Source organism: Colias philodice, chromosome 17, assembly GCF_061535455.1.
Source record: "Colias philodice isolate Cphi_HAF_F1 chromosome 17, ilColPhil1 Martin Lab GWU primary, whole genome shotgun sequence".
NCBI classification, from domain to species: Eukaryota; Metazoa; Arthropoda; class Insecta; order Lepidoptera; family Pieridae; genus Colias; species Colias philodice.
This window is the reverse complement of record NC_143102.1, coordinates 6,434,865-6,462,675: the sequence shown is the minus strand read 5'-3', so window position 1 is coordinate 6,462,675 and position 27,811 is coordinate 6,434,865. Positions and strand designations below refer to the sequence as shown.

General features: G+C 32.4%; 2 protein-coding genes across 8 annotated transcripts in view; one reads left to right on the top strand and one right to left on the bottom strand.

The window, feature by feature from the left end:
• LOC149481131 (glutathione S-transferase 2-like) overlaps positions 1 to 27,811 on the bottom strand; it is a 280,674-nt gene that overhangs the window by 203,291 nt on the left and 49,572 nt on the right. The window lies entirely within an intron of this gene.
• Positions 1 to 27,811, top strand: part of Pde11 (Phosphodiesterase 11) — a 194,359-nt gene that overhangs the window by 134,330 nt on the left and 32,218 nt on the right. For all 7 annotated transcript variants that reach the window (XM_089705544.1, XM_089705542.1, XM_089705543.1 and 4 more), the window contains 4 exons: positions 1,266 to 1,440; positions 10,914 to 11,059; positions 19,041 to 19,191; positions 27,599 to 27,706. In XM_089705544.1, coding sequence (XP_089561670.1) covers positions 1,266 to 1,440; positions 10,914 to 11,059; positions 19,041 to 19,191; positions 27,599 to 27,706 — 580 coding nt within the window. The remainder of the gene's footprint in view (positions 1 to 1,265; positions 1,441 to 10,913; positions 11,060 to 19,040; positions 19,192 to 27,598; positions 27,707 to 27,811) is intronic.

Here is a 27,811-nt window from a genome sequence, read left to right as displayed (position 1 = left end):
TACCGGCTCTCAGACTTCGTACGAAAAATGAAGAGGTGTCGTGAGAAACATAATTTCTGATTTGAATTTTAAGGGTCTTTTCTGGTACCTATGATAAGTTTGTCAGTTTACTGTTTAATTAATAGACTCCTTATATAACTCTATAGAGTTCTTCAAATTATAATTTGAAGAAGAAAATGCCTAAAAAAGATTATACTAGAATTTTTGGACAATTTTAATTGTATAAGTACCGTAAAACAATTTTTCAACGTACGTTTTTACTAGTAGAATAACTTAACTTTTTATCCTTATAAAAGGCCTCTAAAGATGATTCCTTTTGCGATTGAGACACTTAGGCGTCAGTAAGATCTCGTTGGAAGTAATAAATCTATAATAAAAACACCTGAAGTCTGAGTCTGAATCTGGAAAAATGTTCTAACAACTTTTATTGTACCTAGATCTCAAGATTTGCTTAAAGAAATGGATTTCCACTTTTTCCGAACGTCGTATTTTTAAATGTTTTCGCGAAAAAAGCCTATAGATCCTAATTGAATGATTTATGAACACTTGGATTGAGTATTTAGGGAAATTTTTTAATAAAAAAAATAAGTAAATGTCTATCTTTATTTAATAAAAATATATTATCGTATTTTAAATGTGTGAGAATTAATTAAAAAAACCATTAAATTTATTTATTTATTTTATTTTATAGTAAGATTAGTAGGAAGGATAGGATGAATCATGAATGTTAGAAATGGAAATTCTGAGTCATACTTTCAACTTTGCGACCTTGTATAATAGAATATAATGGATGGTTATCGCGCATAATAATTATTATCAGTATGTATCTCTAAGTCATTAAAATACCTAGCCATAGGACAGTAACTGACCCTTATGTAACACCTATAGACTGTCGAGCAGTTTTTCCAATGTTTTTAATAAATTATAGTTATATTCCAACAACTAGAAAGAAAGAAAGAAAAACGTTTAAACCAACACAAATAAAAAATTAAAACACTTAAGTAGAGAACAAAATAACGTGCTTAAACGTATTTTTGAATACAAGAAATTCATATAGGTACAATATCTATTTATGCCCATTCATCTTCTCTTGGGAACGCGTTTGATGTCAAAGATATTTATAATTTCACATTCCTACTTTTTAACTTTTATTTCAATGCCTGCATTAGACAAGGGGACATTCAGAGACAGAATTAAATTCGACCAATCACTAACACACAGATGCTTTAACAATTCCAATATGAATCGTACCAATGTGTCCACAGAAAGATCTCAGCGCACGAGTTCGAGCGGGGTGGTCTTCTGAAGCCGCTGGTGACGACCGTGGACGGCACGCCCACGTTCCTCGGCGACCAGCCGTACGCGACCCCCTCGCGCCCGCAGCGACGGTCGCGGCACGAGCTCAAGCAACTGGACGAGAAGGAGCTGATATTCGAACTGGTATGTTTTATTTATTTATTAAGGCTCATTAGCAGCTGAACTACACACAATCAGTAAAAAATGAGCAATGCATGCCGTATAAAAATTCGTTACAATACATTGTTTACATTTCTTAAATAATTAATCAGATATTAAATTATATATTGCGAGATATTTTGCGGTTAGATGATTACATCTATCTGTTATTTGGTTATTTTTCTTTAATAGAATATTGTTAAACGGTCTACACGAGATGTGTTTGCAACTAGATGTTAATTATGTTGATTACGTTTATTTTACTTTGATAAAAGAGCAATAATGTTGACTTTATTTATTTGAGTGCGCGTAGTACATAGGTACCTACCTACAAATTTGAATGTCTACATAATTAATATCAATGTATTCTGTGGTAGGTAGATTGAAGATGCACTTATAACTCTGGTTTAGAAGTATGGAAATTGAAAGGAAAACAGATTTGAGTGGATGTGCAAAGTGATTAATTAAACATGCAAAACCGATAAAACGATCTAACTTGAACATTAAATAATATTTATATAACATGGAAAATTACAGGGAAGTCGATTAAAGTTTACTATTCCGATAGTTAAAATGTAATTATCGTGGTCTCTACAAATAGTTGCCCTTTGTACAGCTTTTAAATGTTATTTGTTGTAAGCAAATTGACTATCGTTTATTCAGCAAAGTCAAACGACCATCAGCCCATTGAAGTAGACGCTAAAGCTAATTATTAAGTTATTTCTCAAATATTTATGTAGTTTCCTTTGATATTTGAGAGCCTTTTAAGAAATTAACGTTATATTTCACGTATATTATGTATCAAAGCTTTTAGTGTCTACCTTTTAGAATTTATTCAATTGAAACGTAAAATATATTACATTTTATTAATATACGCATATTTTTGCTCTATAAAAAGTAAAAATTATTTTGAGTTTTATTAAAAGTAATCTCAATTGAGCTCACAAAAGTATACTTAATTTTGTTGTGCTAAATTAATGTAGATATTATATATTTCACGGGAACAAACATTTTCGGAGCGGCTAATTAAAAACACATATAATAAATTTATCATTCTGTAAATGTAGGTGTAATACATGCCCTCTTTGATAAAGAACTTATTTATTGTTCAGTCCCTAAAATAGTTTAACACTACATATTATGGTGTAGTTTCTATACAGTAGATATTATGTAGGACTTGATTAATTAGTAATAGTAGGTAATATAATGAATAAATCGCGTTAATTTTTTTAATTTCAAAAGGACTTGATTATTTTTATATTTAACTTGAACGATGCAATATATTCTAAATCTCGACCAAAAACTATCGTACAACAATCAGCCCTAAGATTACGGTCAGCTTTGGCGCCGTCCGAACCGTGAGTTCACATTTAACGAGCATAATAAACATAAACACTACGATTATGATAACACATACAACGTAACGCGATATGTCTACAATCTACATGTGTACCAATTTAGGCCTCTGAACCGGGAGGTCATTGATAATGGGGGTCCCCGCTTGATAATAATTATAATATGTAAACACACGCGGCGTCCGTCCGTAGCGATGTAACGTTTGCGAGCCGTGCCCTATCTATATCTGTGGTACTAACACCTATCTATTGGGTTAATCCCCTGTGCGAATTTCGCAGACTGGACTTTGATACGCAATCTGATTTAAGATATTATGTTTTCATCATTAAGATGAAACTGATTTCAAGATTGTTATTACAATGTTGCTTGCGCGTGAAGCAATATGTTTAATTCATAGGTTAAAAAGCGGAAATTTTCGAATTTATAAGTTGCTACTGCCTATATATTTTTTATAGCTTTCATATTCGGTTTAAACAAATGCTTAAAAAACGGGTTAACGAGCGCGCCTCAAACAAGCCGTTAAATATTATATTTTGGATTTTTGGATATATTATGTATGATGTTTCGTGTCTTTATATACATTTTATATATATTTGGATGTTATTGAGTAAGCGGTTTGCGGGAGGCGTGGAGAATATTTAAAGCGAGACACTTCATCCCTCAGGGTCGTATAATTTCACGCGAAAATTCAACCCACGCAATTACAAACTTTTCACGTTTATTCATTAGTTTATAAAATTAACTTTTGATATAAATTTGCGGATTTGTTAATTAATTATTATTATCGCTATTATCTCCTGAAACTCAAACATTTATTTTCGAATTGTTTTAATTTATTCTACAATGTGTTCAATACGCAACGCTTATGATAATAAACACAAGCATTTCGTAATATCTGTGACCAATGCTGATAATTTTCAAGGTTTTGCGCCTAAAATTATAATTTGGATTACCTACGAAAAGTAAATAGGTAGGTTCAAAATATAATATTGGTCCTACTGCCTGCCTACAAAACTTAATAAACATAAGCGAGTGGTGACCACATTGCTATACCGTAAAATAAACTTATTTTATCAACTACGAAAACTACATATTATCTTGAGACACAAATGTAGCAAATAAACAGAATTTACTACCATTGTACTATGCTTTATTAATAACATTTCCTTGCACACGCGAGAACAGTAACAGCTTGCGTCTATGTAATGAAAGTAGGCTTCACAGCCCGTTAGAAGGTTTCAATATTCGACACGCCCACACAAATTCGGTTTTGAATGTGGCCATTATGCATTAATTTGGAACTTATACGTCATGTAAATTATGGCTGTTAATATTAATCGCTCGTTTATTGAATTTTCAAAGAGTTATTCGGCTTATTATTCGTATATTGTTTAAATGGCGCTGATAAATGTGTATGTAATTAAGGTTATTAAGTTGTCGTTTACCATAATTTGTGACAATGTTTGAGTTATATTATATTGTTAGGAATTGAAGGTGATATTTTATATAGTTACATGTAGATTATTACTTTGAAAGTGTTGATAGAAAATAACTTATTGCTTGAACTGTTGAAATATTAATTGAATAAAATGCAATATATGTGTATTAAAACGTTTTATTCGACATTAATTGAGAGCTATGTAAATTTAAAAGATTTATTACGATTAATAAAAATAATACGCATTATAATGACGTTAATAAATCATGACAAATGCTACACAGCACACACCATAACAATATCTTATTCATAATATTTATGTTGCTTATTATTAAACAAATCATCAGATATAATGTATATGACATGTGAGAGAGATAAATGTTTTATACTCTACGACCTACGTAATAAAGTGTTATTGCATAATACGATTTTGAAACAATGTCGATAATTAATATTTAAACGACGCACAAGTAAATACGCCTTTGAAGTTTTAGTTAGTTTTGTATATTTATTATTAAAAAGATAAAAGCATGAAATGTTTCATAACACGTCTGAGCAGTTTTCAAGTTAGTTTAGAAGAAAATTTGTTATTTAAAAGATAAAATATTAAAATGTTTCATATTACGCAATTTATTATCTTTAATTTCTACGTCGTTTGTATGTAATTAAAATTGATATTTTTGTCCCTCAGCTCGGTAATTATTTAAAAGTTGATTATAAATTACTTATGCAATCCTTTAGCTAATGTAATCCATACTATAATATTATAAATTCGAAAGTAACTCTGTCTGTCTGTCTGTTACTCAATCACGCCTAAACTACTGAACCAATTTTCATGAAATTTGGTATGGAGATATTTTGATACCCGAGGCATAGGCTACTTTTTATCCCGGGAAAATGATGTAATCCCGGAAATCCCACGGGAACGGGAACTATGCGGGTTTTTCTTTGACTGCGCGGGCGAAGCCGCGGGCGGAAACCTAGTTAAATATATTTCACACATTATATTTCGTTTCCCTTAAAATTCAATGGTTGGCTGGTGGATATCACTTTACAGTTACAAAGTATCTCTTTTTTTCTGTATGTCATAATGTCACCATTATATTAATTATATTAACAACAAAGTATTAAATAGAACGTACTGATACAAAAAATGCTCACTACTATCTACTCCTGAGTCCTGACACCACCAACATACAATTATCATGTACGTATGAATAAATTTGACATGACATACCCAGTCATGTCATCGTTATTATATTAGCAGGCAATTACGGGGTAACATTTTCGGGAGACGTTCTAAAATTACGTTAGCCAATATCCTATTATCTCGCTTGGCACGTATTTAGGTACTACGTTCGGAAATTGCGTTAGACCTTAGAGGAAATGCAAGCAAACCCGCGATGAATGCTAAGGATACCTATTGTAGCTTGAAATCATAAGCTTAAGATTGGTAAAATATCTGAAGTATAAACGTTGTTTCAATTTACGGTATAGTTTCGTTATTGTAGAGAATAATATTGTAAGGTTTTTTTTATAAGCATTATTGTTTCTTAATACACACAAACATAATTAGTTTTATTAAGTAAAGGAATGTGAACCAAACACTTAAAACGCACAAAAGAGGACACTAAACAGTATTAATTAAAAAATTACCAGTCCCTTAGGGTCTTGTTATACCTTCAATAATCGTGTCTTCAGTGTTGTGTATTTGTATAAAACTATCAACCATTCAAACTCTATTCGTAACTAACAAGCCAAATCAACATACATAAAAGTATTTCGATTAGGGTTATTTCTGGTATGGAATCATAATAAAGATCGCCCCTACATAGTTAGTGAAAACAGTCACGAACTCCAACAATAAGGGCATCGACGGAAGATAAATTTTTGTAACACAAATACAATGTACCAATCTATAACAGTTGATAGTTCATCGACCGAAATATGATTTTGTTACAAGTTAATATTTAGATAGAGAAATATATTGTATTGTCTAGTTTTCTTCCTACGATATTTTGTTTTATAAATAACACATAACACTGTATGACACAAATAGACTATCATTATGATGAGCGTAAAGGAAGACATAATAAAATCATTGTTCGCTTTATTACTATTTCAGTGTTTACATTGAATGAATATCTTACAGTATCAAAAGGTTTCCTGGTGGTAATCGATTATTTGGATCGTCTATAAATAGCCCTCGGTTGTTAAAGGGACAGAATGTGTTATGAAAACGTTGAGCTATCGAATATTAATTGATGTTTTCGTTCGCGCCTACGGAAGGGTCTTTGATTGGCGATGTTATAATTCCTCGACACTGATTTACGCCCTTCGATGTAATTAACTTATGATAAATTGCGTTGGTGATAAAAATTATAACTGTGAGTCTCGACTGTTTTGCTATAAGTGGGATTAGGGTACGGATAATTTGGCAGAATAGTAGATATTATATGAATACAAAGATGTTTTAATATAGATCACTGACCCGTATATTTAATTTGTATAAGTCAGTTTATTAGGCAGTGTGTGCATGTGTGTATAGAATATTGTTCTTATTTTGACTTAATAAAAAATTGGAGGTCGTATTGGAACTCTTGTAAGTAGATAATATTTACATACGAGAACCAAATGTATATCTTAATGCTGTTTTCATGCTTACTCATGTTTTTTAAACATAATTGCTTGTTAGTAAACGTCTCAGAGGTAATTTGAATTTCATTATTGTACCTACATTACGTTTTAGAGACGTAGGTATGTGAAATTCTTTCTTTTTTAATATTTCTTTTTTATCGTATGTAATTTTATTTTATTCTGGCAATTCATTTCAGTAGGTAACGTTTCTATAGATACAATATAATCTTTCTTTTATAAAGAAAGCATTTCTTAGTATTTACCTACGATCTACGATCTCCTTAGTGAAGTCATTGGCCTTTTTCTAATATACTTGCAAACTAGAAAACACTACGTAGTACCTAATAATAATCACGTAAGTCATCATTCGTATCTACAATTTGCAAAAATAATTACTTATAAGAATCCTTACAGTATACTTTTTAACTCCAGAAAAATGTTTGGACATAAATACGAGAAAGAATATGATTCTGTTACTATCCCAAAAACTAAGATTTTATTATAAAACCTATAAAATAAATTATTGCCTCCAATTGCTAGATAACCCAGCAAAAGTCGGGGCGGCCCGTTAGTCGATAAAGATATTACTACATATTATAGAGGTCAGTGGTTTTGTCTTAGTTCTGAAAATATAGCGAATGATTTTTACACTCGGTCTCACCAACCTTTTATCTCGTTCCGAGTCGTTGTAAGTAAGTTTCGCAATTTATTTCCGATTTTCTGAACAAATTTCCGTCTGTTCGGTTTGCTTGAGATTTGAACAAGTTTATAATATACATACATGCTTGGGAAATGGAGGCGTGTGTGCTTTGTAAGGGTGTTATGTGGGATATAAAAGTTAAATGTATTATGAATAAAATTTTGTTCATGCATTTTCATGAGACTACAGTCTAAAATATAATTAAAGCGGATAAATATCTATAAAATCATTGAAATATGAATCTTCATAGAAATACAGAATTTCATATTAATCAATTAGCAAAAGGAATTAGCTAAAGCACATTGTGAGGCTGCTATTGCTATTAAATTGAGGTGTTTCTGTATATATTTAGACACTAAGTTTTGATTTAGTTAAATTTAGGCACTAAATAACGACTTTGATCTTTATCTAAATGAAGGTAGTCTCCAATTTGAAGATCCACAAATCATAAAGCGTGTCTTTAAATTCGATATCCTAGTATTTAACTAAGACGCCGAGATTCCGAGCTGAACAATTTGGTGCCGCTCGCACAATTCAAAGATGTATCATATTTCAAGATCTTCCCGAGCACGGCCGAACATTTGTTTAATCTGCCATCGCAATCCATTCACGTCTCGATTGATATGAGAAATGATTAATATAATGGTGGATTTAGGTTGAACGTGACCGTTCCAACAATAATTGGAGAAATCCGTAAGATATATTATGCGGTACATAACCTCGTAACGCCCAGGCTATTTTTACCAAACATTGGCTTGCAGCCCAAGTACCTTTTAAAAGGTTCACATGGTGCGGACCCGGAGGTGATGAAATCTAAAAAAAGTGCCTTATTATTTCCGTATGAGCGTGGGATTTTTTCTGCATGTAAATGTATGTCAGTGGAAGGTTTTGAGACACTAAATAACCCCAAATTCGTTATTCTTTATTTAGGCATATGGGCTTTAATGTATTACAAAACCCGATTTCGCAAAATTCGTATTTTTTAAATTATTGATTAGCGGTAGACAATATAGGGTTTATTTTATATTACAAAAAACAATGAACATAAATATTTGGATTAATACATGTCTTCCAAAATTTTAATGACCAAAAAGATATCTCACACTAACAATCTGAGAAAAAAATATCAATTTTTGAACAATATGATCATTATTTTCTGTACTTATTATTTTTAAAGGCTAGTTTATCACGTGTTTTAGGATTTCTATCAGAAGAAATCCACTTCCAACAGATGACAGAAGCAAAAATTAGCAAGTTTCTAAATTGGACCCAAAAACACTATATAATAGCAACCCATATACCTTTTAAAATCAGAATGATAGTAGGTAAATTGATATATTTCTATAGAAATTTTAAATAATTTCGCAAATAAGAGTTGGTTTTTAATAAAAAAATATTATTTTCAGATTCTTCAGAACTGGAAGAGCTTTCTTGGTTTTGGTTTATATGTTGTAATCCTCATCTCCAAATAGTTCATACTCTTCTATATCTGACTGATTTAATACTTCTAAAGCTTCTTCGATTTGCTCATCTCTCATTGGGTTACCTGAAAAGGATAGGTACTAAAATATTCTGTAACAGACTAAATAATTTACTTTATATTATGAAGGAGAAAACGGTCTAAATCATAAGTTTCAAAGGCAAATCAAATTGATTAGTGGTTTATTCCCTTATACCTTTTAAAATCCAATAATATGTTAATACTCTTATACCTTCTAAAAGGTATCCAGATTTTACGAGGTTATTTTACACGCATATTCTTTATTTTCGCGTAAATCTAAATGTAATTATAATATTTACTTATTTGTCAACAAGCAGAGTAAGATACTCTCAGTTAAAAACCTAAGATTGCATCAATAATCATGGATTGAACTTACCACGTCCTCTAGTCAGTCAAGATGGCCAGACTTTTCGCCGGAAATTACATATATTTTATTTTTCTATTGACACTATTGCTTAACCATAGACAAAAACATACTTTCCAGTAGCCGGATAAAAAACAGTAATTAGATTTGGCGCGTAATTTAAAATGTTACGGCGTTTTCAAATCAGATACTGTCAGATACCTTTAAAAAGGTACCGTGGGCGTTTATGTCATAAAGTTGGATAACAGCTTGGGCCGGTACCACTATCGAGCTGCATGCCTTTTAATAGGTATCTGGGCGTTACGAGGTGTGACAATGTTATTGTGATTATTCTTACGTTATTCTTAGCTAATAACGGCTGGATGGTATTCCATTTGCAGGATAAATGGAATTCCTTTTAATATTTCATGGGAAAAGTGAATATGTGTGTTACTCAATTGAGATATAATAATATTTTTGATGTGATGAAAAGGGAAAGACTTCATTATGTATCATTTAATATGGACCTAATCTTGGTGGGTCATAAGGAACTTATTTTATTATATCTGTACAATACATGTTCCATCCAATAAAAAAATTTTAATTGCACTTTAAATTCAGCTGTCATAAAATTCAATATGGAAATTTCGCCGGTAAATAGACAAAAATGGAATTTATAAAGCAGTCTGTTAGAGCACTCAACTGCAGCCGTCTGTAGCCATATTCATGATGACGTACTGCTTTTAATTTTTATTCCGCTTCACTTTACGACAGTAAATAAAAGCAGATATGAAATGTTCGGTCTTAAATCTAACAAATAGGGCCTAATAAAAGTATATGAACAATGTTTATTACATATAATATTTTTTCTGGCAGTTTCCATGAACCCTTTTAGTGGTACATATATGTCGTTTTATAGACCCTTCTCCCTTTTAAGTTTGTAGACACAATAGATGTAGAAAATTCCGATGTAAATACAGCGACGTTTTCATTTCGAATTTTCGAGAAGTGTTTAATTATCATTAGTGAGTTTTGAAAGGATTGTTTTTAATTCTTAAAATATTATGAAATTATGAACATTATTTTGAAGTTTATAACGTACTAGCGGTCCGCCCCGGCTTCGCCCGTGGTACATGTTTATGTTTTCTTTCCATAAGAACTTCCTCGTACTTCAAGGAATATTATAAAAAAAGAATTATCGAAATCGGTCCACCCTCCTTACACTGGTCCTTGGACACGCGTGCTGCCGTGACCAAGAAAACGGGTTTCATTTTTATATAATATAGATTTTCTACATCTTATCTTATAATTTCTAAAGAACTAGACTTGATTAACGAAACTATTTGACTTTATAACTTCTCGCTTTATGATGAAGCCTCCTTATTGAACTAGTTTTTAAATACCTAATGTATAAGTAGGTTAGTATACACATATTAATTAATTATTGTATGATAGATTTTCAATGCCGAATCTTTGTCCCCAGGTTAAGGATATATGCAACGAATTGGAAGTACGGGTACTCTGCCACAAGATTCTACAGAATGTTTCGATACTGCTCGACGCTGACCGGGGCTCGCTGTTCCTCGTGCAGGGGGAAAAGGTGGCATCACCGAATCCGCAGAATGGCAGGTAATTTAGTATTGTTTTTATTGGGGAAGAATGCTGCAAAATATACGTGACATCGCCTCTGAAATTGGTAGGTACAATAGATTAGAATTTCGATAGTATAATGGCCCGAATGAGGCAGAACGTCTGTGGTTCATGATTATTAGTAAAGGCATTCTCCACTTAAATAGACAAATATGATGTGCTTTTATTGCACTAATGAAAACTTTAAACATTAATTATTATTTTTTTAGGAGTAAAAAATGATTAATTCTTAGAAATTAAGGACACTTTAACGGATTTTAAGCGCGATTTAATCATTATTTCATAAAGTCGACGCGACGGTTCGCACACTTTTCCGCGAGCGTGGTCACGTTAAGACAAACTAATTTAAATATTTTCGAGTAATCCCGGAAAATAACAAACAGTTGCCCTTTTCAAATACAACAACGTGTTGGTTATACAAAAGCTAAGAGTAACGTTACCAAAATTTCAAGCCTGTTATTAGGTCATGCGAAATCTGACTAACTCTGCATTTAACCTGTTCTACACACATGAAAATGACAGGCTTGTTACGTTGACTAACTCGAAAATTTGTACCAAGCTACGCTCTAATTTAGACTACCTACTTACTACTAATAAATGAACTAAAATGTTTGTCAAGTGAATGAACAGGAGTTTGGACTTTTATTCTTTTAAGTGGACGGAAAATAGAAAATTGATAGGTTTTCATAAGAAATTTTTAAAATTTTTGAATAAGAAAAGCGTAATACGGAATAAAATTTTGTTTCGCCATTTTATGTACTTTTAAGGGCCGATTTTTCAATGCTTGGATAAAACTTATTCGTCGAATAATGTATAAAACTACCATTTTAAAAACGTATTCTAATTGCCCGTATTTGACAGTTTACGTGATATATCGTGTAATACTTTATTGGACGGATAAGTTTTATCCAAGCATTGAAAAATCGGCCCTAAGCTATATAGAAATTGCTAAAATTTCATAACATAAAATAATATGTGAATCACTTATAAAATAATTTAGGGGCCCTTCATCTCAATCAAAGTATTTAATTAATTACTGGACCTTTCGTAAATACCTTAATCAAATCAAAGTATTTAATAAAATTTTAACCCGTTGTTGAACTTCATCAAAACCGTAATTATTATTTAATTCAGCTCTCTCAAATAAATTAACGACGAAATAAGTAGCTCTAGAGAATAAGTACTAAGAACCTACAGTTGTGAGGAAATTATTTGATCAAACAAAGCGCTCCGTCCTTTCCTGTACAAATTGAAATTATTTCTGTAAATCAAATAATGACATAACAAGAGAAATGCTTATTCAATTTTACGGAATCATTGTAATCGCAAAGGAAACTCACGTGTATAATTATGTAAAGACGAGCGGAATCCTTACAAGGTCTGAACCCCAGAGAACTTCTTTATAAGCAGACGACATTATTAAATTTCACGCTGTGAATTACAGTGTACCGAAAAGCGATTGTCTATATGCGAATATAAGCTATGTCTCTGCGATGTAAGCACGAATGTAGCGTATACAGTTAACCTGTTATGATCTTTGGTATGGGGTTCGTAAGGTCGCTACTTGAACCGGATTAAATCACACAGGCGGTTACATTATGCTTACCTTTATAGATTAGGTCTCACATGGCGTGTCACGATTGTAACGAGTGTTTTCTGAGTAAGTCTACGGGTGTTTGAATTGTTAATGGCTAAGGGTGTGGTTGGTGTCAAGTATCTGCAGGTCAGGTACCAATTTACGACATCTGTGTATCGGATTGCGTCAGTCTTTGAATCAGACGTGCTAGAATTAGGGTTTTAGTTTGATAGCGACACTTAAAACCTTAATTGAAATCTAAATTTTAACAAATTAGTAAAAAATCATACCTACCCTTAGTAAATGCTCTCAAACAATTCTGTTATTTACATAATATATAGAAAACACTTCTTAACAAATAAATAAATTGTTTCTTCATCCTCACCTGATTAAATGTAAAGCGTAACCGAAAAACCAAAAATAGCACAACACCTAAGCTCCATCAAGGAACGGTTGAGAGCGAATGTACTCAGACAGCGTAAAAAGAAAAACAGGATTAGGTTAAGTCACATCCGGAGGGAAGAAAGCAAATTTTGTCCGCCGGCCGGCATATAAAACGTTTTAGTACAGACCTTCCTCATTATTAGACCGTGACAAAGGAAAAAAATCGGAAGTCCAGTGTTCGCATAAACGGCGGACATCCCACACATTTTGTTGACTTAACGACGCGCGTCTGTTTCTCGCTTTTATTTTCATGGCTTCAATGTAATATAAAAATACAGTAATACAAAAATACAGCTGTACTTGGAAGAAGCTAGATAGCTAGTAAGACATTTTCAAAGGAATCTTTGCTGTTTGTGATGGTCAACGTTTCATGTTTTTTTAAGAGCTAGGAAAATAAGCAGTGGCAATTGGTAGACGATATTTTCCTCAATTAGTAAGGTAAATAGTAATATAATAGTTATGAGAATACAGAGAATTGGTGCACTTTACTGTTATTTAGACTCATAAAACTATTAAATAATCTTAAACAGGGTAATTTTTTTTAAATGACTAAAAAATAACACAACTCTGTGTAGCTTTTCTTTCGTAGTGTCATATACATATCACAATGAAAGCGACATTAAATTTAAACGAAGTTGCTACACATCTTTTTATAGCAGCTAGTATATGGGACGGTTGTAAATTATAGCAGTCTACGTCTCAAGCAATTTTACATGAACATAATGTTATCATAACACATCCATATTCATGACGGGCTCTGGATCCCAAGTAGGACATGCTATTATTTCGTTATATTGTCAAGTGTGGATCGGGCTATTTCGTCAACATATTTCGTATTGTTTATCGCGCTGGCTTTAATCCAAGTTACTTAACTTTCTGCGCGCAGTTTGTCTCCCTAAGGGTACGGTTGGCTCGGGGTCTCATCGTTCCAATCTGTCTTCGGTTACACGCTCAATTTCGCAGTGGTAATGGTATACGAAACAGTACTGACGTTGTGGATGTTATCCCTTCACCCATATAATGTGTTTTTTCCCCGCGATTTGAGTTCCCTTAGACAGATCATATCACGATTGTGCACATTGTCTTGTGAATAAGATTATTTGGTACTTTGTTTAGGAAGACAAATTTTGCAATATTTATTGGGAGAAAATAATTGTAAATAGTCCTTTAACTCATTAAGAAAGACTAACTCACTAAGAAGTTTAGTTTTCAAATACAGTTTATGTATATGAAATTACGGTCTCAATTTGCAACGTAATACTCGTAAGTTAACATAATGAAAGGTCTCTTTTTAAAATTATTCAAATTCGGGGTAAAGCAACAGTTTTAGTTTGTCGTAAAAATCCAATTTACATACACTTAAAGGTCTGGAGGGTCCGCAGAAGTGTTAATAAATGGGGCGTGACAGTTTACATCGTCACAAAACTTGCCGCTCTAAGAGGGACTCTTTTGATTTTAATCCAATGAAACCAGATGTCTGCTCGTCTGACAAGATAAAAGTTAATGGGCCGAGTCTCTATATAAGATTATACGTGAAGGAATTTTAAGTGTGAAGTTAGAAAGTCTGGGGCATTTCTTAATACTTAGTAGATACACTTGCATATTCAAGGGTCTGTTCGAGTGAATAAATGAGATCGTTCCTTGTTTTCACGTTTGCAATGTTCGCGTTTTTATCGGTTCACAGTTACATGTTTCTGTGCCTTGTCATCGCTTCTACAGTCCCTTTAAAAAGAGATCCCTTTTTTCGCCGGTACGAAGCTTCGACGTCATAATTGTTATAATAGTTCTGTTCAATGCATGTTTTTAAATATTTTTGTATAGTGTATAATGTATATAGAATCTGTGCGTTGAGTTTTGCGGTTGCTACAAACTTAGAGAAGGAAATAAAAATTCTAAAGATAACATAATCCTACGTAGTTTGGCTTTCCGATTGCTTTTAGAACTAGTATGTACATGTCCATATAGAAAATGAAACAATGGTCTGGAAACATGATAGGTGTTTATTTATCCAAGAAGGTCCCAATTAATAACCGTCCACCCACTAATTAAAGCATGTAAACAAATGTCGTCATTCGCTATATCTCGGAATGCATACATGCATGCAACAGATTATACATCCATGACCCAAAATAATAATTATTGTGCGAAACATTACGTTATAATGTGTTTCTGCGAGGAGATTTCATTAGGAAAACATACTTTTTGAGCCATTAATGTCTCATCTTTTTACAAATAAAAACATCTCAGTATTGTTAAAGGTATTCCATAAATTAGATAATTTAAAAAAGCAGAAGCTGCTACATAAAATGCATTTGTTATTAAAAAAAAATGCCTTTTTTAAATAACCAATGTAGGTATCGGTAAGGTATCGGTAATGAATAAGTGCCTATTCGTCGCATAGCTTACACGCGTTTGCTTGTTCGCCCTCACAAGAACACTTACATAAAGCCTGTCACCAAGGGGACCTTTACTCATACGACTCGTAATCTAATCGTCACATTCGTCGTATGGAATCTAAATGAAGAATGGCATTCGAAATTTCACGTTCGTACTTCAGAATTGACTGATATGTCTTCATTGGCTTTAAGGTTAAGGTCGGCGGGTGGGCCGGGGGCGACCCCCTGCTCGAGGAAATCACGCTCACAGCGAACATGTGGGAATTTGGGAGATGACACGAGTATGCGTTGTCTTGACGATTATGTTCCGTGGTTATCGGTGTCGATAACAACGCTGATGTATATTGAACGATAATTTGTATAATTGTATTGCTATCGTGTTATTAATTTCGAACTCTATTTTGTTCTGATAACCCGTAAAAGCCAGTGATTTTAGGGTAAACGGTTCGGGTCAAAAGTTTGATATTGTACCTACATGTGGTGATATTTCAGAAATATAATGTTTAATCATTGTAATAATTATACATTTTTTATTTCATTTGCTTTTCTTGTTTATTACAATTTCATTTCTTTAATTAATTATTTATTCTACTGCCCATAACATGATTGTCAGCGAAGTTGTAATTTAAGTGTTACAATCATAAGAAGAGTTATAGTTTTAAACAGCGACTCATACCTAGTTAAAACATTTGTTTAGTATCTACCTATACTCTATTTCATATTATTCAAAAATGTAAATAAAACGAACATTTTAATTATTCAAATTCAAATTCAAATTCAAATATATTTATTTGCTCGTATATGGTTCATAAGGGTGTTACACAAAAATTTTTTTTATCGCATATACTGCCATTTTAAATGGCGTGCAAAAATTTACAAATTAATACAGTCAAGTTATAAAATACATTAATAGACAATTACAAAATTACCCACAAAATACATTAATAAACAATTACAACAACAATTACACATAAAATTACAATTAAATTAAATTAAGATTCATACATTAATGTCACGATCATATAAAATAATATTCCTTAACACTAAAAATTACACATAAAACAATTACACATAAAATTACAATTAAATTCAATTAGGATTCATACATTAATGTCACGATCATTTAAATATTCCTTAACACTATAATAATTTTTAGCTTGTAGCAGTCTATACAGTTTATTTTTGAAAAAATTCAGTTTCAATTCTTTAACGTTTATGGGTAAGTGGTTATAAATAGTTATCGCCATGCAATACGCATTATTTCTATATAGTGCAAGGCGGATCTTAGGTGAGCGTAATCTTTCTTTGTGTCGTGTAGTATTTGTTTCATCGTATTTTTCAAAGAAGATCATATTTTTTTTAACAAATAAACATATTTCCAAAATGTATAAACAAGGTAATGGCAAGATTTTTAATTTTTTAAAGAGGGGTTTGCAGCTATCCATAAAATGTACTCCACACAGTGCTCTAATACATTTTTTTTGTAATTTAAATATTGGTTGTATTGCTACAGAGTTACCCCATATTATTATGCCGTATCTAAGTACCGATGAAACGTACGCGTGATAAGCGATCATAGCAACATCTAAATTAATCGTCTGTTTCAACTTTTTTAGTACATACACAAAACGATCCAATTTATTTATAATTTTTGCAATGTGTGGTTTCCAGTTACAAAATTTGTCTAGTGTTATACCCAAAAATACACATTCATTAACAGTAGTCAATTGATTATTTTCGTATTTTATGTCAAGTTGTATGTTTGTATTATATGATTGGAAATTAATTATATTTGTCTTAGTCATATTAATCTGGAGATTATTCAGTTTTAACCATTTTATAGCGTCGTCTAGAGCTTTAATTATGTCCCTTTCTAAGTCTTCCTTAGTTTTACTTTTTATTATAAGTGTAGTGTCGTCTGCGAAAAGTATACTGTCTACGTTTATTGCATCTGGGAGGTCGTTAATGTATACCAAAAATAGGAGGGGGGCTAATATGCTGCCTTGTGGTGTACCATAATTATTGCATGTATATGTAGACCTGTATGATTTTTGGTGGGATTTATCGGTTTTAGTGATTTCCACGCACTGTAGTACTTATTAAAATATTCATTATGATGATAGTGCGCAAATAATAAATCAGCCCATCGGAATATCGGCTATTACAATAATTAGGGTGTACACTATACAATACAGCACCAGCCACATTCATTAGCCACGAAATTCAATACTACAGAATCCCGTTGCGTAATTTTACTCAACAGGACCATTATGATTGACTGCAGTCTTGAAAATGGACGCCAATTTTCAAGGAACGGAATAAATTGATCACTGTCATTATTCTAAGGATAATGTCTGAAGCCCTGCCGCAAATCGCCACAAATCTTACTCCCAAGTACCGTCATCAGTTACAAGATTCCTAGTTATCGTAGAGCCCGTGTATCTGCCCGACGTATTTTTCTTTATCAAGTGGAATTATGACAGTCTTTTTTGGGTGAACCTTTGCATGTACCAGTCGTAATTTATGTCAAGATTTCGTTGTTTATAGGCCGCGACTTTCAGATAAATGATTCAACTTTTGTACAAGCAATACTCGTTTTTGAAGTTTCATTCGATGAATAACAAAAACAATTATTAATAAAGAAACTTAAGTTTATAAGTTTTAACATTTTTCGAACCTTTTGTTTGAGTAAATATTGGAATAAGTATGTTATAATAGGATTGATGAACTTAATCATGTGAAAAAAGGGCATTGTTTTGTACATTACTTTACAAATTATAATTTCTTTAAAAACTTTTTTACATCGTGATGAAGTCGGCCGAATGTATATTGTAAGTTAGCTTTTATCTTGAATTTTTAATTATTGAAATAATTATTCTATTCTGTAATTATATAATCCAGCTATTTATCAATACATTTTTTTTTGTAAACGTTGTCTGCAAAACAGTTGCTGACATATTGCGTTTCGCCTTGTTCGTGCCGTCGGTGCCTCGCAGTCGTTGCGATTTTATTAAATGTATCCTAGCTATTTGCCGATTGTGAAATTCCACTGGCGGCTATTAGGAATTCGATTACGCTCATGTCTTGCGCCTGTCTAGCATCGCGGACAGATTATAATATGATTGGCTATTCAGTATTCCATATCTTAAGGGAACCTCGACTGGGCTGGCATAAATGCGAAAATGATTGGTTTAATTTTCATAACATTTCCGAACATAGATTTATGAAAAGCGATTTTAATGTTTTCTCTAATTTGTTGACCTACAAGTCAAACTTACTACCAAAAGCTCATCATTCATTTTTACCACTGAATTTCAATTCCTTTCTAATCTACGATTTTGAGCACGTAGCACGATGAAACATCATTTCTACAAATTTTCATTTTAATATGCAAAACAACGATTTAATATCATGCAACGATTTAAAATAAGACACTTATTAATATTTACACAAAAAATGGTAGACTCGTCGCTTTTGGTCGCCATCCCGTCTTCCACACACAAAAGATGGCTCTGAAGGGTAATTATTCAGGTGTTGTCCGCAGATGTTTGGTGTCAAAGCTGTTCGACGTGTGCTCCAAGTCGACCCCGGAACAAATGGAACAGCTGGAGGAGATCAGGATACCCTGGGGCAGCGGCATCGTCGGATATGTGGCCGAGAGCGGCGAGCCTGTTAATATACCTGATGCGTATAAGGTTTGTTGCGTTGTTATATCGTTTGAAAGTATGTAATTTTATTGGGTAGTTCTCCAACAAGGGACTACGAAAAATCATTAATAATTATGAATCTGCATTATACTGCGCATGTTGAGTAGTTGCCTTTTTTATCAGAACACTGGCTAATTAGGTATATGTTTTAATTTAATTCTTGAAATTAGGAGATTCTGTATTCCATAGTATAACTATTTTTTGATAAATATTTCTTTTGTTTCTTTCTTTCTTTCATGAAGCAAATGCTCACTTTATATTAAAAACCATAACCATGATATTATGCCTGTGACATCAAGGAATTCGACATTTTATACAAATTAATCTATTATAGAAATGGAAAACAATACATTTGAATTTTTTACTGACGATACAAGCTATAGTTGCTTCGAAGAAAATAAATAATATTGTCAAGATTTAATATGTAAGTTTTTTGCTATTTGGTTATATACTTATCTCTAGATAGGTCATAAATTGTAAGGCGAGCATAAGTCAGAGAAGATGAATGGCTACAGCTCTAAATTTAATATGCCAGACTAAAGATCTAGGGAGAAATTGTCTTTCACAGTTCAAGACGCATTTGCTTAGTAAAAATGATGGACGTTGAATTTGCCCGATGTATGAAATATTAAACCATCTGTTTAGCTTTTACGTGTAATTCCTACAAACACGCTTGCAAATCATTATATTAAATGTACATATTTAGTTTTAAGCAGAGCTCAAACTAAAATATCAAAGGAAAGTGAAACCAAAAGAAAAGTCCAAATATTTATACGTCGCTAAAGAATTCGTTACTTTCAGTTCTAGTTGCACTGACCTTCATAAAGAAATTAAATAAAAAGCGGTGAGTTACTTTTCAAACTGCGATTCAAAGGAGTTATATTGCATTTCCCGAATGAAATTCAATTAAAAAATAACTTACTCTGCTTTTGAAGTCGCTTGTAGCTTGGGAAAAAATCTTCTTTATAATAGTATTTTCTTTCACTAATTAAGAGGTGCATAAAGAAAACGTAGAAAGGTTGAAAAATAAAACATAAAACACCTCATTCATTCAGTCCACTCTGCGAACCGGGATACCGAAATGTTGGAGTTTCGTTTTAAAGTTTAAACGAGCCGTTTTACCATTTCCTACAGTTTTTCTTTACATCTGCATTTTAAATAGAATTTTTGAGTTGAAAAATGCATTATTATAACACGGTTGTGTTAACTTATTCTTTGATAAAGCTAAATGGTTATGAATTCATTGGAGATTATACGATATTGCTTAAATTATTTTATCCTTTATTCTAAGTGGGAGTTTTCAATTTAATTTCATTGGAAAATTAATGCGAACAATGAAAGTAGCGCGATGTATTAATCCGATACTTGGAATGAACAGCTAATGCTGTTATTGATATTATATATATTTTTTAAGTAATTTAAGGAAGACGTCAGACGTGGACGGAGGGAAGAGAGGCCTTTACCCAACTGTGGGACAGCCATGACTGAATAATAATAATAATAAAAAATACAAGTATTTAAATATTGAAATGTATTAAGCACCCGAGATTTTAATGAATTTTCTATGATACCTGTATAAAGAGGAATATTGTATGATATAAAACTTTCGACCTTCCTCAATGTCGTCCCTTTTCTCTGGCCCTTCAAGTGCGGACGACAAACCGTTGATTGGAAGTTGCGTACGAGTGGTTGTGTTTTGTTATATCACGTGTTTTCAATATAAATATAAGTATAGAATATTTAAGTATGTAATGAATATTGTATTTTCTTAAATATATTATTTTGTAACAATAGATATTCTCTATATAAATACATATCCCTAACAAACGCTCAAATTTTTCTAGTAAAATACTATTCATATAAATTTCGTAGAGTGAAAATAATCATGACATTTTAAAGGTACCAATATTTATTATTAATTATCATCGTATGTGGTCGGATAAACGAAAGCAGAACTCGGAACACATTAATTTCAATTACACTTACAGAATTCGCTTGCAAACATTTTCATTAAAGTAATTTGTCGAAAAGTATTTCAGCGTACGTTTAATTCGTTCAAAAAGCATAAACATGTCATGCGAAACGTATTAATTAAAATTATGTACCGGTGACATTTGTACATAAATAAATGTATAATTGTTATTAATGCAAAACGATGTGGGAAATATACGTGCTCGTGGAAGAAATTAAAATTGATTTTAATCATTCGGAGTGCACTTTGTTTAAGCGTAATTAATTAACAATATTAATTTGCTATGTACAAACACGATATGCATATTTTATTTGTGTGGAGAGCCACATAACTTGACCCGGTTAACGATATCCCGGCGTAAAAATACAATTATGCATTTATTCCAGGCAAATAGTTCAATTTTAAACAGTTCGAAATAAACTATTGTGGTGTACACATAATATATTTTATTTATTTAACAACAGAAAAGCGCATAAAATAGTGAGCGACATGTAAGGAGAATATGAGATAATAATATAACAATTTCGAACATGCTATTCATAAAAAGAACACATCCCCAGAGTCCGAAAATCGTTAATTTTTTATCCAAGCATAGTCTATTATAGATGACAAATGAACCTAATTAAACGAACAAAGGGCTCGTTTTTGTTTAACAACTTTGTGCCCTGTGGAGACAGTTCATTCATCAACCTTCGTATTAGGGCTAAAAGCACCAACCATTATTCTAAAGGCACATTTCAGTAACGCGTCGTGCAAAAAATTGACATGATATCCATCATCGTCTTAATTTGACTGTGCTCTTTATTTTTTGCCGGAGCCCTCGGAAATTGATGTGTTTTATTATTTTTTAAATGTATTTCCTGGATGTGGAGCTTAGCGAAGTTTGACAAAATTAATGCATGAAAAAAATTATGTTCAGGAATTAGAAGTTTTTAAAATAATCAGTAAATCATTAGTTTATAAACAAGGGAATTTTTTAAAATAATCATTTGTGAATTGTGTATAACAAAATCAATAGAAAGTTTTATAATACTTACCTATAGTTGTTCGGATAATAAACATTTATTTTTCGCTAACCCACTTCTGCCCATATTAGATGTGAGACTAAGCCATAATGTTTTCAAAAGTTAGAGGCGTGAGATCGACCAGACATGAATAATTCGTGCGGTGCCTTCAGGATAAATGGCGTGCTATCAATCTTGCCAGTTCATGAATTCCCCGATAGAGGTTATATTGGATGGGAAACAAAGTGAAAGTAATATTAAACTCGATAATAAATGACTAACACATCACGGTTACGCAACTATAAATATCCTGGGCTTGTATTAGCGATAGCGAGGCCTTGTCGACGTCACGTTTGATCGGATTGTACAATCAAATAAAGACGAGAGCAGTGAATTATCGCGATATGTATACAGAATATTTTGGAGAAACACATAATGGATCGTGGAATGTAGGTATGTTATGTAGGCATCGAATAAATCGAACCGAAGCTGAAGGCGCCAGAATATCGAATTACTCGAAGTATATCAGTTTAATTAAAGTCTTCAAAACCTTCTTCTCATTTTCGTCATAGAACATAAACTTATTCCATTTGAATATTATTAAACTAGGCAGTTGCCGCTAGGTAGTAATTGCAATAACTTAAAAGTTTCATGGCATGTAATCTGCCGTCTGCGACAAGATAGAAATGTACCACGGTTCGTATCACGTTAACATAAAACACGGCACACATTTATTGCAATTTAATCTATGCTAATTATTTAGAGTTGAGGTGATTTAATATAATGTGTTCATCATTTCACTGATAACATGTTCTTATAAGGCGTTCTCGTTTCGCTGGCGCCGTAGTGCGGTTGACTCATGTAAGTGGCCAATTGCGGCTTGTTGTACTCAAGGTCAGGCTTACTTGGGATTAATTCATCAAGTTCCATTTGCACCAATGTATTGTACGAGTACTAAACTTGAGCTAAAATATTTAACAGCAATTAGAACGGTTTCCTTAATAAAAGTCAAACAAAACCCCGTTTTAGTCCCAAAAACTTACCAGGAAAACTTCCTTTAATAGGTTAACACGGAGCTGAAGTTAGAACTTATAATGACAGTTCTATACCATCTTCTGTCCGATCGATTCTATTTGAAACATTGGAAGGAGCGTCGACTACGACGCAGGACATGATTCTCCAATATTCAGTATTCATGTGGGTAAATTATATTGCGAAAATATGTAAAGGCATCGATGGCAATCGTACGTGTGTTTTCAAGTTCTATTGAGGTAGGCATAACAATACATTGGATAAATTACCATAACAATACAATACTCAAATGATGGAGGAAAATAGTTTCTCGTCTAACCATCCATTTCTTAAATCCTGATAGTAATGTCATCGAATAGTCTCTATTTAAGGCAGATTTAGATTGTCCATATTCATTTTATTCAGATTTAATGGCTTCAACAAGACGCATAAAAGGGTCGTTTCGTGTAAAGCGTTCAACTTTGCTAATATGAGGGCAATTGTCGAAAATTACAAGGTACTGCGTCACGTTGCCGTCGGTTTGAAATTAATACTTACCGGGAAACTATTTTATATGCTCAGTAAAGACAGACAACCTTGTACTTAACTTGTAATCTTTTAAGATATAATATATTACATTTAACGAAGTTAATTGTGCTGCGGTATTTTCAAAATCATTGCAATTTACGTAACGAAATACAAAAAGGAAAACAAATAAAGCTCAGAAATATAAATGAAAAATGTGCCATGTGGTTTCGTAAAGACCTCGATTTGGCCTAGAGGCAAATACATACTGTTTTGCATGCGACACATGTTTTGTTCCAACCGTTTCATTTATATTTCCAAGAAACAGAAATCTTGAGCATTATGCAATATTTCAGGTTCATCTCATATTAGAATTCATGTAATCTTGAGTAGCTCCAACTTATCTACAGTGAGATATAAAAATTCCTCCCCCGAGGAAACATGCAGTACAATCGAATTTAGCCGTGGTTTATTTTTATCGAGTCTCAGTTGAATCTTTTGTGAAACATTTTCCTTTTTAAGGGTCTTTGACTCTTTCATCGCTTGAGATTAAACATTTGTATGCAAAGTTTTCTTGAGTCATTTTACTTGAAGACGGATGAACCCACTATTCGAGCCATTCGTGATGCCAATGTCGTAGTTTCATTACTTTAAAATGGTTTGTGTGCGAAAGTTTAAAAGATATTCTTTGAATTTTTTGGAATACATAATATTATATTAAATTACTAAGAAGTATGCTTGGAGTAGCTACCCCATACATTCGATTAAAGATTAGATCAAAAAATATTTTTTTAATACTTACATGATTTTATTGCCTTGGTTTATCTGTTGTTTAATATGTTAGGTATCCTTTGTAATTCCCAGCTACAAACATTATTTTAAAACGCCTACACGCGACGCTTTCAACAAATGACGATTACACTTGTTGACATTAAGTGTTTTTACTACAACGTACTTGACCTTAATTTTTAATGGGTCAGTCTTCAAATGCTTTTAATTTTATCGTGAGTTATGCATGACAATACATTATTATTGTTTGCATTGGATTTTGAAAATGCGTTATCTTAATGGAACTCTGTCAGTCAATTTGCGCTTGATATCTCCATAATCAAGGTTATTACGGGCCGAGTGTTTGAACTTTGAAAAATCCTCGTTGATATGAAAAGCAATAACGTATTTCGTGTTTTATTATCAAAGTTTATCTATCTGATACACGCGTGTATAAAACTTCGATAAATCACCGCGACTTGTATCGGAAAGCGTTCAACAACTTTGTTTACAACACTTTTGGCTTTGAATTATTTTTATTGGTGCACTTATTTCTATGAGTTAGCGCTATTTCGTGGTGAAAGACCTTCACTATCACTTCTAGAAGTTGGAATTATCAAGTACAAATATGAATGTTGAATCACTAAAATTAATTCTTGGAGATATTTTGAGCACTATGTACCAAAGTATGATATTATACAGTTTTATACATGTGATTATCTAATTGAATGGTATGTAGTTTACAGTTGGATGAAATCTTATCACTAGAACTATTCCTAGGCATGAATAGAACACTATGTAATTCCGTCTTTGGCTTGAAGCCATATGATTCGCCGCAAAATGCTAACTACATTGTGTATATCATGTGATATGACGCTCTACTATAATTTATATGCAGTATGAAACTAAAGATTTTGTACGCTAGCGTTAGCTTATATAATAATAAATTTTAATACCATATTTGGGTGCCTTCCAACTCCTGTCAGTTATTGCAATTGATAATGTTATTGATGGTTTTTATAGAATGCAATTGTGACAGGTTGAAAATTATAGATATTTTAAACCTGTGACCTGTTAATTTGTATGGTATCACAACAAGAAACCGTGGAATATTCATAAATGTGCTATATAAACTTCCGATGCATCAGTTAATTGTAAAGAAACAACGAATATACTTTGTGGATAATTTATAATGTTCCAAACCTGCAGTATAAATTCCGTAAGAATGAAATTTCTCATATAGAGAAGGCATATTGGCTGCACTTCGCACGATGTGTGAATATTTCTGATCGACGGTAGCATATTATGGCTTCGTCTCTAGGATTGCAGCTACACAATAATAATTCATATTGGTACCTCAAAGATACTTACTACTTTTAAAAACATTAATATACTCTTATAATTTATAATTGCGAATTTGGTTTATTTTATTTTAACACTCCGAATAGGAATATAGAAAAGCTTTACGTCTTATTATTTTCGAATAAGTTGGATAACTGAACATTTTTTTATGATCCGAGTATCTAATCTTGTAATAAACATAAAATGTTCGATCATAAAATGTTGATCCGAGTATCTAAATGAATAAAATGTGTAGGTACATATATGATAGGATCTCTTTAAATGCAAGGATTTGCAAATGTTTCAAAATGGGAGACTACAAATACGAATTTAATATTGCAAATTTTCTGAAAGTACTTGTGGTATTCAAATGTTTGAAAATTTAAATAGAAATCTAAACCGCTCGGGAGCATAAATAAGGGAATCACAGTTAGTAGAAATAAATAGAAGAGCAAAGCAATAGAGTTGGATCGTTTTATCGAAGTTTTCAATTCTATAGCGGGGTTTTTAAAGGGATCAAAAGTGGAAAAAGTGCTTGACACAAAGTTTTATTTAGTACCCTGAATATAGAAGAGTTAGGTAAATTGAATAAATTGATTACTATTTTCTGATTGAATTTTAATCAGTCAAGAATTTCACATAAAATATTAAATTTCGTACGAAAAACATTAAGTGTTTTTACTATGCTGGAAGTATGCTGGAAGTGTTAGTTGTTTTAATAAATTATTGTTAAAAGACCTAAATAAATATTTATCGTATACAAAATGGTAGCAAACGTGATTTGTAAATGTCAGACTAAAATCTTGTCGCCCAAATTAAGCCTATTAGTCTGACACTTAGCACGAAGGTATGTTGAAGTCTTACGTTCCAAAAGATCAAAGGTCCAATTTTCAGTTGTTGTAAGCTGAAAGATCAATTAGTGAACGTGTGTGCTGTAGGCGTGCGGTTTGTGGTCGCTACCGTCTTGTTACCTTAGGCTCCCTTGAGCAAGGAACGGAGAATTAATGAGACATCTCACTCCATTATTACCTTGTGTGACATTCAATTTTAGTTTCAATTAGTTCGATTGGGGGATGGATAATGTTCTAAATTATAGCAATCAATAAGTAGTAATTTTTGCCCTTTTCAATCGCAACTTTAATTGTATGATTCCAGTGGTTCCAAGAGTGTTAATAAATGGAATTGTGACTTCGTTTTGATATCTCTTTGCGTGTGTTTAAGGCCGTCTTATCGTAGTTTCAGTACATGTGTTTAAGAAGTGCCTCTAATACCTTACCCAATATAAAACTTCATCTACTTTCTTCGCAGCTTACAACACATAACAAAGACGATAATCCCGATTCTAATAAAGTATGGTATCAGTGTGGGGTTGTATTATTATTCCTAATATTTTGACCTAGTTTTTCCACATGGTCGAAGTTAAACAAAAATCATATAATAAACACATATTCATAAACACCTACATGCCTCGACATGAATTCAGCGCAGATACGTTATAAATATATGCTATAAATCAATTCATTATGCTAGTTAATATAGAAGTATTATATTAATTATTATACACTCTGAATAATTGTACAAAAAGGAAACTTTATTACTGAAAACGTCACTGCGATATATCTATGCAATGTACCGACACTTAACTCTCGGGTGGACTTGCAGCTGACCTGCATTACCAATTTCCATACGTTACTAGACGAATACCAACAAAAATAAACATATAAAACAATAGTATCTCATTTCTCACTATAGCCACATTCTCCTTTTGTTGCAGGACGAAAGGTTCAACCACGATATCGACCAGCAGACGGGCTACAAGACGCGGTCTCTTCTCTGCATGCCCATCAAGGATATCAACGGAGAGGTTATTGGTGTGGCGCAGGTTGGTTCTTATTGATGATTTCAATGATAGCTTTAACACTTTAGTTTTCATACATTATTTGGTAGGATACAGATGAGCTCAACAGAACATTTTCAGAAATTGTGA